The 17,190-nt window shown below is 40.7% G+C and overlaps 2 protein-coding genes across 6 annotated transcripts in view; one reads left to right on the forward strand and one right to left on the reverse strand.

Moving 5' to 3' along the window:
* The window catches only part of WDFY4 (WDFY family member 4), a 134,699-nt gene that overhangs the window by 27,657 nt on the left and 89,852 nt on the right, over window positions 1-17,190 (reverse strand). For all 4 annotated transcript variants that reach the window (XR_010832719.1, XR_010832718.1, XM_048069286.2 and 1 more), the window contains 6 exons: window positions 16,659-16,721; window positions 7,214-7,256; window positions 6,287-6,406; window positions 5,523-5,640; window positions 4,727-4,836; window positions 295-448 (listed from right to left, as the gene is read on the reverse strand). Coding sequence is in view for 2 of the 4 variants with exons in the window: in XM_048069286.2 (XP_047925243.2) it covers window positions 295-448; window positions 4,727-4,836; window positions 5,523-5,640; window positions 6,287-6,406; window positions 7,214-7,256; window positions 16,659-16,721 (608 nt within the window). In the remaining 2 variants the exon portion in view is untranslated. The remainder of the gene's footprint in view (window positions 1-294; window positions 449-4,726; window positions 4,837-5,522; window positions 5,641-6,286; window positions 6,407-7,213; window positions 7,257-16,658; window positions 16,722-17,190) is intronic.
* LRRC18 (leucine rich repeat containing 18) lies at window positions 10,953-16,072 on the forward strand. 2 transcript variants are annotated; one of them, XM_013197943.3, is made up of 2 exons: window positions 10,953-11,092; window positions 15,130-16,072. In XM_013197943.3, the coding sequence occupies exon 2, from the start codon at window positions 15,215-15,217 to the stop codon at window positions 16,001-16,003; it is 789 nt and encodes a 262-aa protein (XP_013053397.2). In that variant the 5' UTR covers window positions 10,953-11,092; window positions 15,130-15,214; the 3' UTR covers window positions 16,004-16,072. The 2 variants fall into 2 exon arrangements, with proteins under 2 accessions (XP_013053397.2, XP_047925256.1); XM_048069299.2 differs by lacking the exon at window positions 10,953-11,092 and adding an exon at window positions 13,451-13,586.

A 17,190-nucleotide genomic window follows, 5' to 3' on the forward strand; every position in this document is an offset into this window, starting at 1 on the left:
CTGCCTTTGTTTGACAAAATGCACAACTTCTTTACACAGAAACTAATAGGAACAACTAATAGGAACAACAACCCCTTCTGAGCTAGAAACATGGTTTATTGAATGTGTCATGTGGATATAGAAAGGTTATACTTTCGAAGCTTTCTTTTAATAAAAAAAAAATCTCACTTGATTGGAGAGCCTCATCAGTCAGCATAGTCCAGTGACCAAATAGCAACATGCGATCTAGAACTTCTCTCTTGGTGTGATGCTGGGGAGCAGGAGGGGAGCAGTGAAGTCCCTTCTGGCACTTACCAAGTTCAAAATGATTGGCATTGGTGAGGAACTCTGGCAGGTAGAAGAATTCAGGGATGAGCTCCCTGACATCACTCATATTGTCCCTTGATGCTGATTCCCACGTGCTCTTGACACTGTGAAACATTCTGTCTGCAACATCAAAACTCCCACCCTGTTAAATGGACAAAAATATTGCATTGTGAATATTCTGTTAAATAAGAAGCAGATGCAGAATCTTAGCCAATTCTGCAATAGTCATCACACATTTGATTAGGTGATATCTCAGAATGTCCCAGCTCTATTTACTGTCTCAGTGCTGAATTGTATATATGTAGGTTAAGAATATCATACAGCTTGAGATTTTGAGTAGGTTGCAATAACACAGAAACAAGCAGAAACGATCAAAAACAGCTTAAGAATATCAGCATACTCGACATTAATGCTTCTCAATGTTACTCATTTGTTTAATATCCCAAAGCGACTTGCAAGCAGTAGACACAGCTTTGGTGTTTACATTTGTAAACCAAATAGTTGTGCAAAATCTTATGTGCAGTCCTCTGGAGAAAGGCCCCTGGGGAAAGGTGGTACCACTGAAATAACTGTAATCAGATCTGGGCAAACAGGAAAGGTCCACTGGCCAGGGGACAGCAGGGAAGGAGGCACAGCAAAAAGATGGGAAGAAGGGAAGAATGTCTGAGCCCAACACTGAATTCGTATATGAGGAAGTAGAAACAAAACACCTCAAATCCTGAGAGCATTTGAATATGTTTAGTTTAATGACAGTATAGCACTAGAAAATAGCAGCCTTCTTAGCCCTAAGTATCATTCTGAACCAAGGCTTTTAGATAAAAATAAATCACTAACTAGATGAAGGGTGTATGCGTTATATTGCAACTATATTTCCTACACTATTTTTAAATGGGATTTTAGATACAGTATGGATTTGTGAAAATATCAGGTGCACATTTACATAGGGATCCCTACACTGAGAAAAGGATTTATTTTAACATAGAAGTCCTACAGTAACAGAAATAACCCAACAGACAGTTTTTGGAGATCATCTGAATGAGCCGTTCGGAACGAACATGTTGATTCAGAAGAAAGCTGACTTTTTAAATGATGTAAAATGGCTAAACTAAAGTCTACAATCTCTTAAGTCTGCGAACTTCAGGTCAAGAAGTAACTTTTGCCTTATCTTTTGTTAAGAAGAAACTACCCTCACAGATAAGCAAACAAAACACAGAAATCAATAAACCAGACACATCTCCTTGCTTGTCTTTTGAGATAGACTCCAACCAAAAGCTAGGACAGTCCAGACATAAAGACCTCATCTCTGTTTCCCCTGAGATGAACTCTGACAGGACTTTTGGTCCTGCTTTATCTCAAAATGACTGCATAATTCTTGTACACCTCCTTGCATCTTATGTCCTTCTTCCTTATCCCACTGACAACTGTGAAGCCTTCCCAAACCCACTCAAGGGACTGAGTGAAAAAGTGGCTAAAATCACATGAGTAAGCCTAGCTGGAGTTAATTTGATGCACAAGGTCATCTTGCTCTTGATCATTATTAGAGAGGGACCCTTGGAGTCAGATTCAAATTGAAATTAAAACGGAGTAGAAGAAGCACTATAAATAAATCAACAGTTAACAAGTATCTCATTGAAGCATATTAAAGGGCTTTGTATATTTAATCTGCACACAGCGCACTGTGTCTGGTGGTGATTGATGCTTTTTCATCTTTTTTTGCAGCTTTTATGAGAGCTGATGGTAATCTCCTGAGAAACAATATGATTTGTAATAAAAAGATTACCTGTATTAAATAAAAATAATATATACATAGGAAATGCTGTTAGCGCGACAAATCTGGTTAAAGATATTACCACCACGAAAAAATGTGATTTTTTCCCTGGCTGTCTAATTCATTTTAGGGAAAAGTAATATCTTTAAAACTTAAGCCTGTATTATTTATAAAGGAAGCAATAACTGATTTTCCCATTTCCTATATTAATAAATTTATTTGCATATATTTATATCAGAATTAATGAGTTTTCTCTCTCTATGAATGCAAACACTACACTGAAAAGAAAAAAAAAACAGAATCAAGAATTGCTTTATGCCTTTAGATTCCAATTCAACAAACTCTTACAGCTTTTGTATAGCTAGATACAGTAAGTCTGTTTCTTTCCTTTCAGTAGAGGCCTTCTACTACGGATCAGGAATACTGGTAAAAAACATGCTTTTTAAAACTATGGTTCAGCAGGGTATATAAAAGGCAGCTGGTCAAAGTGATCTCTAGAGGGGAGTTAGAACTCCCTATGTTTATAAAACTAATCAGCACTGAGTCTTGGTTGTGTTTTAAACCCAAAGACAAAGTGTTTCTAAAAGATGTTTACAAAGTGCAAAGACTTACCATACCCTCAGAGATGCTGAGAAGCAATTGCCTATAGACAGTGCTTAAATGACAGCTCCAGAGTCAATGACACAATGAAGAGTAAGAACCCTGTTCTCTGCAAGTACCTCAGAGAGGCAAACACCAGGAAGGAAGAATAGCCTGCTAGCTGAAACGCAACAGTGGGGTAAGAACAAAAGGGAATAAAATACAAGGTGAACCACGAGCAAGTGGTACAAATCATTAGGAGCATGAAGTCCTAGAATGCCTTTCCAACAGAGCTACTAAGCACAGAAACCTATTCCTGAAAGGATTTCTATGAGGTACCTAAGGGTAGGTGAAGGAATCCAATGAAATAGGAGGTATCATCCAAATACCCATCTGATGAGAGAATCTTTGATCCATTCTAGTACAATATGCAAAGCACATACATGCCTTCCTCCAGAATCAGATCTCAACACATTTAAATAAAATGTGAAATAATAAGGCTTTGTAAATTCCTGTATGGTCGCCTTAGTAGAGGGGTATTGCTTCCTCACTGCCTTCTTCTTTGGCCAGGTGTAAATTACATATCTGATGTGAGAAACAGGATGTTATGCAACATTATTATTTTTTTTTTTTGTCATGTGCATTCAGACAGGTGGTTTAGGGTTATAAGCATGGCTTTTCCACTTTTTAAGATGCTGAGAATCTTTCGCGTTTCCCAAGTCAGCACCTTTCCAAGGTCTTAACTTTGGGAGTTCTTCTCCAATCTGTTCTTGACTGAATATCAGAGTTGCAGATCTGCTGTTTGCCTGACTGCATCTCACACTTTGCAACTCCTAAACCACAGTAGGACCAGTCAGGCAGGAGAAATGAGAGCAACAATCTCAGCCGAACATGCAGCAAAAAAAGAGCAAAGGAATGAGAATGAAAGTTCAGCAGTTTAGGGGATCCACATCCAGACAAAATTTCAAGTTCTTCAGATCTCAGCAGTGTTTGAATATTTACATCCACATGAAATACCAGTTACCTGCTAATCACACAGACATAAACACAAAGCAGGTACTCAGTCTAGGAGCACGTTTTGCATAAAAGTGTGCCAGTGAGACACGGCAGCCATTATCATTTACTGGAAGAAATAGCTGCTCCACAGGCATTCATGACTGCAGCTAACATATGGCTCACAGAATGCAATGGCAAGTATTGCCTCAGGTAGTTCACTAACCCATCATCTACTGCTGGTAACAGCTGATATCATAGGGCTCATTACTTAATTAGCACAGTGCTTTATTTATACCAGCCCATTAAAAAAAATAATAATAAAGAAAGAGACCAGCACAACAGCAGAGCATAGCTTGTGTGTTGCCAACTGCTTGAAAAGGGCAGACAGGTAATTTGGTGTCCCTCTATGCTGACTGGCTAGGAAACGTAAACACGAGGCTCAGTTTCTGTGAAATTCAATTCCATGGAGAGTCCTTTCAGCACCAACAAAATGGTGCCAAGTTCAGAACAAGCAAAATCAAAATACTCCTTCTAGGGCACTGGACCTAGTCTCACCCCACCCTCAGAGAGCCAAGCCCATGCCTCCCTGTCGTGCCCCAGAGTCCTCATGCTCCCAACCCACCAGAACCTACAGGTCCCCATCCAGCCTAGGGATGCTCTTCACATTAGCACAGTCATCTCCAAGAGCTTGCCAATAGACACATTACTGCACGAGCTCTTGAGACTTCAACAGCAGATATTCTAAGCGCATTTACCCCAAAGTCAGAAGCTAACACTCAGAGTGGTAGTAAAACATTATCTTGGTGTTTACATGCTCAGCTCTCACAAAATGCACCATAGAACAAAAACTAAATAATCCCTCCCCCTCAGGGAAAAAAAAAAAAATCAGACATCAGTTCTACTCCTATTAAAATTTTTCTGCTGAAATCAACAGACACAACATAGAGCCTTCAGTTAGCCCAAAGTCCACAGAGAGCATACAAAAAAATGTCAAGAGAATGAATTCCTCTTCACTGCACAGCCAATGCAGTGGGCTCCATAACGAGGTGTAGGAGGGAAGTTATCTTGTCCCCTTACCTGCAGAGAACAGAAGGTCTGTGTAAATGGCTCCAATCGGACCAGGTAAGATGCCACTATAATTGCTGATGAATAGTGCGTACAGTAATGACACTGGGCTGACAGGTCTCCTGGAAATTTGACACAAATCAGATTTCAGTGCTAAATTCCACTATCTCAAGTTCATAACATCTAGTTACTACAGCACAATAAGTCTTTAAGGCAGACGTGTTCAAAGACATGCAAAAGCACACTTTTCATATCTGCATTGAATGTGCAGTTACTACCACGTCTGTATATTCTTTTTTCTTCCCTTCCACATTCATTTTCTGAAAAATAAGACCTTTATCTTGCCAGAACATCCTCTTCTCCATTAGTAATAAAAAAGTCTTGATATCTAGAGGTCAAACAGCTCAATGCTGTTTCCTTTTCTTAACGTAGCTCCTAGCTAAGCTGCATCCAGCAGTCTTCTACATACAGTTTGGCTAACAAAGACTGCTGCATGCAGCTTACCTACAAGAACAGCCTTTTCTGAGGAACACTGCTTTTTGCTGTTGCATCTCTTCCTGCCCAAGTGAAGAGGAGAGAACACAGCAGTAGAAGGCACATAAGAAGGAAATGCATGCAAGGGAGTCATTTCTCTTTCAATCCTCAACCACTTTGTAACCGAAAGCAAGAGGATCTCCCTGGCATGTGCTTCCCTTAGCTACAGCTGTGGAAAGACTTTGGGTGTCTTTTCCAAGGGATTCAACAGTATCCCCAAAGGCCTGAGGAGACTTAAAGCCTCTACTGCCTGTTAGGTTCCTAAAACCTTCACCTTCACTCTTCTCCACCTCATTGTAGCGCTGGATGAACTTTTGTTTCCTCTCTGTAGTCTGTGCTCCCATGGGCTTTGACAGGTCCCGAAACGTATGAGGATCACTAAGGTTCAGAGTCTGAAAAGCAAAAACAGCAAAGATGGGAATTTTTAGAATGCAGACTCAGGCATTATGACCAACTCTGTGTCATTGGTCAGTGGTAAAGTTGTGTTCAAAGTTTCACATATACAAGGTTGCCACAGATTCAGTGCAGAAATAGTCATCTTCAGAACTGGGAAGGGACTTGGAAACAGAATGGCAACATGTGCCTCTGAAAGGACAGCATGTACAAGGTGCTTCATAAATAAAGGACATGGTAGGTCCTGAATAAAGGACCTGGAAGGTCTCAAGGACTGCTTTCAATGACTGCAAGGATTGTTCTCAAGGACTTTTCTGTCCAGACCTCCTTGCCAAGAGGTTACAGGCCTGCCCCTGCCTATTTGCTAAGCCAGTGCAATTTTTCCTTATTCCTTAGGTATGCATTTGACAGATGCTTATCCACCTTACCAAGGCAGAACCTCACCTCAGCATGCTAACTTGAAGAGAACACTAATCTATAAAGAATCAATACAGTTCAACAAAAGAATCAATACAGTTCAACTTAACTGTCTCAAACTTTGAACCCTTGGTTTAGGCCACTCTACTTCAGTGGTATCACAAAACAAACCTTCACATGGTTGCTATCACAGAAAGTACAGAATGCTGTTAAGCGGCATGCACTGACCTGGGAGTGATAGTCAGCAAGGACCCATGGAAACACAGGATACTGCATGTAATCATTGTAGCTGCGGCCAGCAAGTGTGTTCAGGTACATGAGATAATCAAAGTTGCTGATCTCCCTCTTCTGCCAGGGAAAGGAAACAGACATTAAAATCTCCTAACTCCAGCCATGAAAAACATGCCTGAAAAGCAGCCTCAGAGCTCTGTGGTTCCCTTGTCCACCAGGACAAAAATTATAAATAGTGTAATCAATCACCCACTGCCATGCAGATCAGCACAATAGCTCTTTTACAACAGTCCATTCAACAGAATCTGAGTCTTCTTTCTGGCTCTTCTTCAGACAGGCCATTTGCATTCATCTATAATCACCCAGTGCTTTTATGCTGTATTTGCATAACAGAGAACTTTTTCCCAATTTAAAAGAGCCAAATGCATGCAATCTGTACATTGGCAAATCCTGGACAACTGCCTGTACAGAAAGGCTGCACAAAGTGCTACATATAAATAAGAGGGTATAGATTTCTTCGACGTGTCTTGGGCCACCAAGATCAGGGGTAGAGGAAAGTGAATGCATCTCTCAGCTCAGTATAAAATCTATGAAATCAAGACAGGTGCATTGATTTAGATGTACAGATCTGTGAATAATCATTTGACTAGGTGGCTCTCTTTGGTCTCTGCTTTAAAATGTGTGTAAGATCACACTTAATCTGCCAGTCACACCATATGTTTCACAGCAGGAACAAAATCCCTGCAATAACCAGATGTAAATTCTGTTCTCCTCTTGCCAATAACCTCACCTCCAGCAGTGAGAGAGCAGCTTATGCTTGGAAGTGCACGCGTGCATGCACACACACACACATATATAACTGTGGGTGGACACACAGGTGATGAAATTCTTTGCTTAACCATGTGGAGCCAAGACTTAGTTTACCTGCCACTTTTGGAGCATTGTCTTTTCCCCTCCTGAGTGTTTCCTGTATGGAACAGACATTTGATTGAAATAATTGCTTCAGAACAATAAGAGAAAGTCAATACATTAATGCTTGTGCTCCCTGAGCCCCTGCTATCATCCCATGGAAACAAGAGAACACCAACACTAAGGAATATTGAGGTTTCAGCATTGACCAAATCATTCCAAAATCAGAGAGTGTCAATAGGTTAGTGCTGCAGGATCAAAGTTTTATTACTGCTTTCAGTAGGTGGCAAGGTTCTGTCTGGCCAGAACATGGCTGGCCAGCTTCAGATTACTGATGAGATTGTCACTGGCAGTCACTCTCCCTACCTATACAAGGAGGGCTAAGCTACTTACTAGCCTGCTCCTGAATGAAGCACCACCTGAAGTATGATATTTAATAGAGAAAAAGAGAAATTAGGGTAGTGGTGTGGAAGATGAATTCTGTTTGCCTTAAGATATCACTGCAAATGGTGGCAGTAATGACAAATAGTAAGCTGAAAAAATTTAGAAGCTGACTAACAGGGAGAGAAAGCAACCCTGCAGCAGAAGCAGAGGGACAGTGGGGGATAGTAACCTTCTCAGCTGTTCTGAGACAAGCCATCCTGCTGAACTCTCAGTGATCTCATTTGCATCCCACTGCAGAGCTAGCACACTAGTGACAGGTACCATTAAGGCTGTCTGTATTCTGAAGCCTTATTCTTGAAAGCTCGTATCTTTCTGATGCTTTTTGAAAACAGTAGCTTGAAAACAAAGGTGTCTTAGTCTCCATATGAAAGATATTCTTTGTGTATAAAGCACTTTTAAATGGATGTAGTTCTGATAAAGTAGGGTGGAGTCTTTTGTTTTTAAAAATTTTAAAAAACAAAAACAAAACAAGAGTAAATAGTTTTTTTCTGCCCTTTCTTTGTTCTCAAAATACAGAGCAACTTTTACTGAAACTTTAAATAAAAACAAACCAGACGAAGGCAGATACTAAACAGAGAAATTCACTTGAAAAGGTGAAAGAGTCAAAGGTCTGTGCAAACAGAAGTAACATTTCAACTACACTGAACCAGGTATGTCAGTATCTGAAGACTACAGATTTGCTCATGTCTACTGCAAGAGACCAAACTGAGTCAAGTGACAGCTTCTGGATTAAAGAAACTTTTGACCTGCCAAAGTAAACAGGGTTAATGGCATGATACGACATAAGTAGTAGAAGATGCTTTTCCCTTTGAGTATATAGCTCTACACTAACCCTAAGGTGTCTGTTCAGAGACGAAGTTACTAACTTCCTGAAGCTTAAAGCAATCAGTTCAGCCATAGATTATAAAACTGCTACAGGAATAACTAGCTGTTATTTTGCATTCTTGTGCTCTGTACTGGATCACACTAGAAGTTTACAAAGCTAGTCTTAAAGCAGCCTCAAAGACCTAAATAAAACACCATCATTGTCTATGATCATTACAGTTTTACTGAATGTGCAGTAGTAAATTCTTGTAAACAACCCCTCATGAACCATTATCTTAGTTTGTCACACGCCCTAGCCCACTAATAAGGACTCCACAAGAGCCAAAACAAATGTCTCTCAGTGGAAGCTTCTATATAACAGAGAGGCAGATGTGTTCAACACCTCATAAAAACACACAAGGCTAAGTGTAGTCATCCTCCCTGAAAGAGCCACCCTTCTGGGTCTCAGGGGTCCAGACAGGATGCTCCCCCTCCAAGTCCCAAGATCTCCTTTGTCAACTCCCAGTGGTCCCATCCATTAATTGCATTAGGTGAAGCTCAGCAAAAGCTCGAAGTAGATCAACAGCTATCCAACCACAACAGCTATCCAACCACCGTAAGTGCATTTAGAAATAAATAAACGAAAGTCTGGTTTGAAAAAGAAATAGGAAAGTGCTTCTTAAATGTAAATAACTAAACTTCAAGAGAAAGTGAAGTTATGTGAACCCAACAGAAGTACTCACATATCCACTCATATCTAAATCTATAACGTATTTGTAGGGCACTAGCCATAGCACAATATAAGCATATGTACTAATGATGATCATTGGCTACAGTATGTGTAAGTGATTTATTAATCCCTTTTTTCCATTAACATCAGACTATGATCTCACTCTTGTGATAGCAAGCGCCCTCCATTTGCTAGAGACAGGTGAACCTCAACCCATTTGAAGATTCACTGCAGATGAGACAATCTCAAAGGATAAGATTTTGCCCCCAATGAAATTAAAACTAAAATTCTAATAAACTTCATTGGGGTCTTAGATTTCCCAATGCTACTTCCCATTTTCTTTTTGTCTTCCATCCTCAAGACTTCTGAAGTCTACAAAACAGTGCCCAGAGCCAAGGCTCTCCTAAAACCCAGCTTCCTTAAAGAATGTCTGCAATTAGGAAAAATATTATGAAAATCTCCTTCATGGCAAACCACATTCTAGGTCCAAGCCTTATTATTAAACAACGTAATCAGAGGTTAACAGGGACTAGATATTAAGAAATATTTCTTTACTGTGAGGGTTGTCAAACACTGGAACAGGCTTCCAAGCAAGGTGGTTGATGCCCCATGCCTGTCAGTGTTTGAGAGGCATTTGGATAGTGCCCTTAATAACATCATTAACTTTTAGTTAGCCCTTTAGTGGTCTGTCAGTTGGACTGATGATCTCTGTAGGTCCCCTCCAAAACTATTCTATTCTATTCTAAACTATTCTAACACCATCTTTCCCTGTGAAGCAATCCAGTCTCTCAAATCTCAGAAGTCTTGGGTTAGTTTACTTTTGAACAAAGGTGCAGGGCCCTCTTTATCTGATTGTACCAGTTTACCTTCTGTTCTTGTAGCACAGAGCAAGAATACACAGACATATTACAGTAGGACCACACCATTTCTTCTCTACAGTTGAGAACAATAGGCATTTCTGTAGGACACTGAGTAAATAATTTCTGTGTACTTCTTGGCCATGGGTGGTACACAAGCCCATTTCTCTTCAATAATTCTTTTTATCCAGATATTTTGAAATTATTGCAACCAGTTACTAAAAGCAAGAGCTTGGTAGCTGCAGCCACAAAGACAAAATCTAGTAAATTCACATGGCACATGAGAAAATCGTTGCAACAGCTGCACTTTTGAAGGGTCCCAGATAGACAAACATAAACTGCAGCTCATAGCCTCTCTTCACTGCACTGCTGGACAAACCTCCTCCTAGTCTGTATCTATGCAGTCTGGTATGTCCTAAGGATGGTATCACAAACGTTGTGAGTTCAAACATAAACATGCAGGCATTTCACACTGTGCTACAGCCAAGTAAAATGAAATAGCCAAATGACTAAAATGGACAGCTAAGGCAACAAAGCTGATGAACAGCCTCTAACCAGGTCCAGATGCTTTTTCTTTCTGCATAATTTGAAATCTAACATTTCCAGGCACTACATGCAGTTCAGCTCTTTTCCCTCCAGCTTGAACTTGCATGCTGGAACCAAACATTATGCTAATGATCTCCAAGGACCTGGCACTGCTGTTGCTTAGGAACAAAAGTTTCACAGGCTGTGGACAGAGAATTGAATAGAGGCACTGTAGCTGGGGAAGTCCTTTTTACCACTCTCTTCCCCTCAACACTCACATACACAACAGTTCCTTGAAGGGCTGCCATTTTCCTTCAAGGAAGTACGATTCAGTATTTACAGGCCTCTGAAAGGAAATTGTCCTGCGCTCTCCTGTTTTACAAGCTGAAAAACTGACTCATTACTCAAGGAAGAGCAGACCAGAGGACAACTGCACGGTAACAGACCATGAAGGCTCATCCCACACTACTGAAAAATACTATCAGCTTGTGACATCTGTACCTTGGCTTTTAAAGTCCTCCTAGCTGCTAGCCGGTAAGACCTCATGCAGGGGGGCAGCCTGACAGAATTGCTGAGATGAGAATATTTTTGTTTATCCTTGGTGGGCATTGGTTTTATAAGTGACCTTGCACTGTGTGATAGCACAGTGGCTCTGAAGTCATCTAGAAAAGTAAGAAAGAAAGAAATCCCCCAGTATCTATTTGTTCATGGTAGAATTTAGTCTAAAACAGCCTGTTAGCAAGAGACTACATCTAAGATAGTCAGTGAATTAATCTCTCTTCCACAATAGGTTGTATCCAACAACAAAGAAGTGGTAACAGGCTTGTAAGGAAGGAAATAAAATCCTCCCCTGGTTAGAACTGCTTGGCTTCATGTAAAATCATTCACTGTATGAATGCAGGTTTTAAATTGTACACGAAAGTATCTCCATAGAGCTGGAACACGTCACCTCGCTGACCTCCTGATCCCAGAGCAGTGCTGCTGGACCAGGCAAGCCCACTCTGCAACATGCAGACTTCCAGAGTGAGGGGAGAGAGAGAAAACTTTCTTCACAGTCTAGTTTAAGAAGGGATCAGGATGGTTCTGTTCAGCTTTGGGTGCAGTGAAGTAGGAAGCAGCAACCTAGGGGAGGAAGAGAACAGGGAGAACCACAGAGGAGATCTTGAAACCCCCAGTGTCACGGACAGAAGGCCTGTCTCTTCCTGCCAGCACTAGGCTGAGAAAGGAAAGAGAAAGGTTCAGGCGGAAGATTGTGTACCAGGGTCCTAATCTGTATTCTTCCAGCACTGGATCTCCTTCTTAGGGCAGGCCTAAGCTACAGTGGGTCATGGCAGGGCCCTGTGCAAGCCTTCCTTGCCTCACAGTCCTAGGCTCACAGCCCTAGTCCTGACGCTCAAGGTCTGTTCCCAGCAACACAAAGCACCACAGGCAGTGTGATACAATAGACGTAGATTTTCTCGTAGTTTCTCTGTCAGGTCAGCCTCAAAGCTCTGGACCTGTGAAACATTCCTAAAGCTCTAGGCTTTTAAAAGTCCAATCCAGACCAAAGACTTTGCCAGGTATGGATATAAAGGGAAAGAGTTTCCCGGTCAAGATCTTCTTTACCAAAACCTTATCAACCTAGAAATGCAGCACCCTCACCCTTGGGCAAAGGCCTGCCAGCAGCTCGGAGTGTCAGTCTAGAGAAAACTACAAGTAGAGTTTCCTCTTGGCACCACCATTTCTTAGGCAGTGGGGCACACATGTACCTTTCTGTCTGCTAGCACCGGAGATGCACTGTGAGCATGAGATTGAACAGGCATAATTAAAATTTACAGCAAGGAGGGCTCCTGCAATTCCTGAATTTTTAATACCAGTGGCTACAGAACTGGAGCCTTCTTATATGGAGCTAAAGAAAATGAGACACGGCTAAGTAAGCTCCATTATCTCCAGCTACAGCCCTGCGAAACACTGATAATTAGTTTACAAGCATACAGAGACAAGAGAGCTATTCATACCCTTCAAGCTGTCTGGTGCGCTGCAGTGTTCCTGCAGAACTCTAATGCTAATCCCTGTCTCCAGGAATGAAAATAACTTTTTTTTTTTTTTTTTAATACATTTGAAACCTGAATACTACTTTTAACCCAAAGGAAATAGCCCTTAGAAAGTGTCAGCACACTGCAGGGACACATGTTTTCCTGATGAGTACATCTTAGAGGTCCAAGGTAGGATTTTTAGTTGGGTCATGTCTCTTTTAGTTGGATTTTTAGTTAAATCATTTTAAAATCTGGGGCATTACGCCATGCATCATACTAAGTGATCTGTCTTCAGGAAAATTAATAATCTGTCTGGACTTCTAAAAGTCTGAAGGGCCTAGGTTCAAATTTTATAACAAGTCAGCAAAGGGTCATTGACAGAGAAGTACCCAAAAGGTTAAATTGTACTGCTACTTCTTACCAGCCTCCTACCTTCAGCATTCAATCTTCTGCACCAGACTCCCTCTAGTGTTCACAGGTACACACAGCACAGAGTAATACCAGGACTGGGAACCAGCATTAAGAGAGCTGCGCAAAAGGCTGATTTTATTTATCTATTTAAATTAAACTGTTTGGGATCAAGGAGAGCAATCCTCCCGTCCCCTTCCCCTGGATTTTCAGTGAAAAGTTACAGAAAAAAAAATCAATAGAAACTGAACAAAATGTTTTCTGAGAGTTTTAAAGATGTTTTAAAAAATATTTAAAAAGATTATCATTTTGAATTTAGAAAAAAATTGTGTATTTCCTGCCAAAGTGTAAGGCAGTCAACCTGAAAATCTTTTTCCATCAACTCCTTAAAATATGAGAATTGTGATTAAAACAACCTATTGTTTTGGTCTCCAGAACTTCCTGCACAATCCTGGTCAAATTATTTAAGCTAACATCCACAAAGATGGAGAATTGCATTATTTTCCATAGTAGAGTATTTCTGTGCTTCAGTTCCCAGTCTACACTATGGAAGGAATAGCATAGATACTGCCCTTGGAGCACTGTAAGATTAAACATAGCAAAAGGTGAGAGGCCTTGAGATATAACAGTAATATAACCCTGTAATTACTGGTGAAAGACAGAAACATGTGGGTGTAAAAGATTTAACTGTGTTTAAGTCTTTTTATAAATAACAGAAAGATTCAATTTTGGAACATACCCTCAGGGCAAGACCGACCCCACTGTGATGTTTCTAGAAGCACTTGCCTCATTACAGAGCTCCCAGGAGGACAGATAGTAACTGGCAGAGATCTCCCTTGTTTTTGCATCATTTTTGGCTATGGCATGTAATTGAAAGGAGCTGAATACCATAGTTGTAGCCTCAGCTTCCCCATCATGTATTTGCACATGATTAATGAGTAGCCAAAAAGCCTGAAGGGTTTGTAATGAAGTCTTTCTAATATGGAAATGTATTGTAGACAAATCCATATTTTGTTGCAATCATTCATCAAAGCTGTGATTTGTCTCTTCACAACTAAATGTCAGAGCACCCAGACCATCCCTGTGATTAGCCAGTCTAACCCATGCTCCTCTCAGCTCTCTGGCTGATAGAGACATTGTCGTCCATTTCTAGGGGATATTTTGTCACTAGCTCTAACTATTGGCTGTATTTGATGACCTTCAATTATACAGACAGGTCACCAACCATAAGACTACAGTGGACTACTACTCATGCAGGCCTCAATTCAAAGCACATAGCATGTGCTTAGCATCAGTAATAACCAGAATTCTGACCAGAACACCTACATACATTTTTTGAGGGCAGGGCACCATCACCACGGGAGTTCATCTATCCCACTGCATGTCTGGAAAGACAAGGTTAGAATATCCACAGTCTGTCCTTGAGAGCGCAGAGACACTTAACTGAGGTCTTGTTTAACATAAAGCAGCACAGACACTGACCCCTCCCTGTTCAGTCTGCCCTGCAGAAAATGTGTGAACTGCAAGCAGCCCTGGCAAACCTGGGAGCCCACTAAGCTTCTGAGGTCCCAGTTGCAGAAAAACAAACAAACAAACAAAAACCTTTAATCATTCATTTTAAACATTTCAGTTTTCAAGTCTCAGGTCCATTAAACAGGACGTTTAACCAACCTATCCTCAGAGGCCAGACCTGAAAAGAAGGCAACCCATTGGTCTGATAGAATAAGTACAATTTTGGATGGCTTCTTTTAATGCAGTCCTCAAGGGCTGAATTGAGACCCGTACATTTCAGCCAGGTCCTCAAACAGTGAATGGATAACAACACATTTTGTTCAGTTTCATTACGTGCTGGGCTCAAACCTGAACCTAGGGATGAAAGACAGCAATTTTCTCCCACTTAAAATATTTCTAATTTCATCTTGTAATACTTATATTGCTGCATAGTGCAATGCAAGTGTTATGATGAAATAAGATAACATTTTTAATAATTAGAACTTTACCTACTCAAAATACCTCTTTCAAGAAAACCTTTTAGAGCTGCAGCCCCAGGGTTGAAAAGTCCTGAGCCTTAAAATAAAAAACAACTTCTGAAGAGTCTTGTGGTCACATGTTAATTCATGACTAAGTCATTATTTTGTTTTTATTTAGGAAGTCACAGCCACTGGTTTCAAAGGCTTTGCTGGGATTCCCACACTTCATCCAGATTCTGGTGTGTTTCCCTCTCTGAAGAAATATGGCCAAGGGGAAAGCAAAAGGACCAAAAGGGAAAAAAATTACCTTGAAAATTGCCAAAAATTCCATCAGAATCTCTTATGATGGAGGGCGCCGTCTTGACTTAAGCAAGATGGGTATCACCACCTTTCCCAAGTGCATTCTGAAACTGGCTGATGTGGATGAGCTTGATTTGAGCAGAAACATGCTAAAAAAGATCCCAAACAGCATCGAGAAGTTCCAGAAACTGCGCTGGCTGGACCTGCACAGTAATCAGCTCGAAGAGCTGCCCAAGACAATAGGTACACTACAGAACCTTTTCTACCTGAATATTTGCAATAACAAGCTGACAACTAAAAGTCTGCCAGAGGAGTTGAACCTTCTCAAGAACCTTCGCTTTCTCAACCTTGGCTTGAACTGTCTTGAATGCATCCCCACCAGCCTTGGGGCCCTGCAGGAACTTAAGGAATTAGGTCTCTTTGACAACTTACTGACCACCATCCCAAACAGTGTGAGAAAGCTCCCCAAGCTCAAGAAACTGAATGCAGAAAGAAACCCTTTCCCTGATTCAATAAAAAAAGAAGAGTGTGTTGACCCCATCAAACGCATAGAAACGCTTTACTTAGTACAAGAGAAAGACCTGTGCTGTTCCTGCCTGAAGACATGTCAGGATGAGAAGGACAAGATGAACAAGTTAAAGAACATAATACCCAGCCCCTCAAAGGAGCTCAGCTTCCCTTTACTCCTTACGCCCAATTCCACTGCGAAGGATAACCAAGAGCAATGGAGATTAAAAGGTGAAGATCCCTGAAATCTACCAAGCCCTCCACAGGCCACATCCCATACAATCCAGCGAAAACTAATAAAAAAGCTGTCCTCCTCCCTTTTTCTGCAGTTCTCTTCATTTAAAGATACCCAGTTTTAGAACCAGATCTGAATAGTCTCTAAAACTAAGTAACTCAAGGTCAGCACAGAACATGCTCTGTCACCTCCCATTGGAAGAAAGCTTTCTTTTCCTGCAGTGGTAAAACAGAGGGACATCAAGTTGGAATCTCCACTGCGCAATTACTATAACATGCCAAAACGTCTGTGTGCACATCAGTCACTGTCTGCTCTAAACATGCAATAAAGAGGCCATTATGTAGGAACATTATGGATTACCTCTCTAACCTCACCACACTGACTCTCTTTCCCACAGTAACCATCTGTGTAGACTTTACCAATAAAGTCATATTAAGGAGGTAATAATTATTAAATATGCACAGTCAGCTACTTAGCACGTTCCTCTTGCCTTCATATTGTGGATGCTGTACACTGGAATGCTTTTCAGAATTCTGGGGACACATTTGAGTCTTTAAAATAGGGGGAACAAACAGGTAAGTTTCTAGATGCATTTTTTTAAGGTAAGACTTATTCACACAGTTGCATTTGTTATCTACTGTTATCCAATGTTCCCTGGGTTTTACCTTATATTCAGGGAGTCTTCTGTTACCCCCTTTGACTTCAAAGCAGGTTGGAAAGAGCAAAATCTACAGAGATATGAAAGATAATATTACAATCATTTAAACAGTTATCTTTACACATTATATATGCATATATAATTTTATATACATATGATCTATTAAATAATGTCATATTCTAACAGCAACTTTCCTCCTGAAGGGTGTCACAGTATTTCACCTACCCACAACAAAACTGTGAGACAATACAGCAAAAGCATACATGTAATGTTAAGAAAGTGCCTATAGGCTGGATAAAAAGTTTGTTTCCCAGACAGGGCCTTGAATTGATATACAGGGCTATACCAGGTGGTTTAAGATGGTATTAATTAAACCCAGAGAAAGAGAACCCTCTCAGACATTTACCAGCCTCTTGGCAAAAAAGGCAGAAAGGAATACCAACTCATGTCTCAGTCATTCCTGTTTACCGTCACTGGGGGTTTATTGTATCAGATATAAAGCCCCTGAGATACATAGGTTTAGTACCTGCCCCCAAGCG

Source organism: Anser cygnoides, chromosome 7 (assembly GCF_040182565.1).
Source record: "Anser cygnoides isolate HZ-2024a breed goose chromosome 7, Taihu_goose_T2T_genome, whole genome shotgun sequence".
Classification (NCBI taxonomy): domain Eukaryota; kingdom Metazoa; phylum Chordata; class Aves; order Anseriformes; family Anatidae; genus Anser; species Anser cygnoides.

Excerpts from the sequence above, each read along its gene's own strand:
- LRRC18 (XM_013197943.3), top strand. The coding sequence starts at position 15,215 with ATGGCCAAGGGGAAAGCAAAAGGACCAAAAGGGAAAAAAATTACCTTG.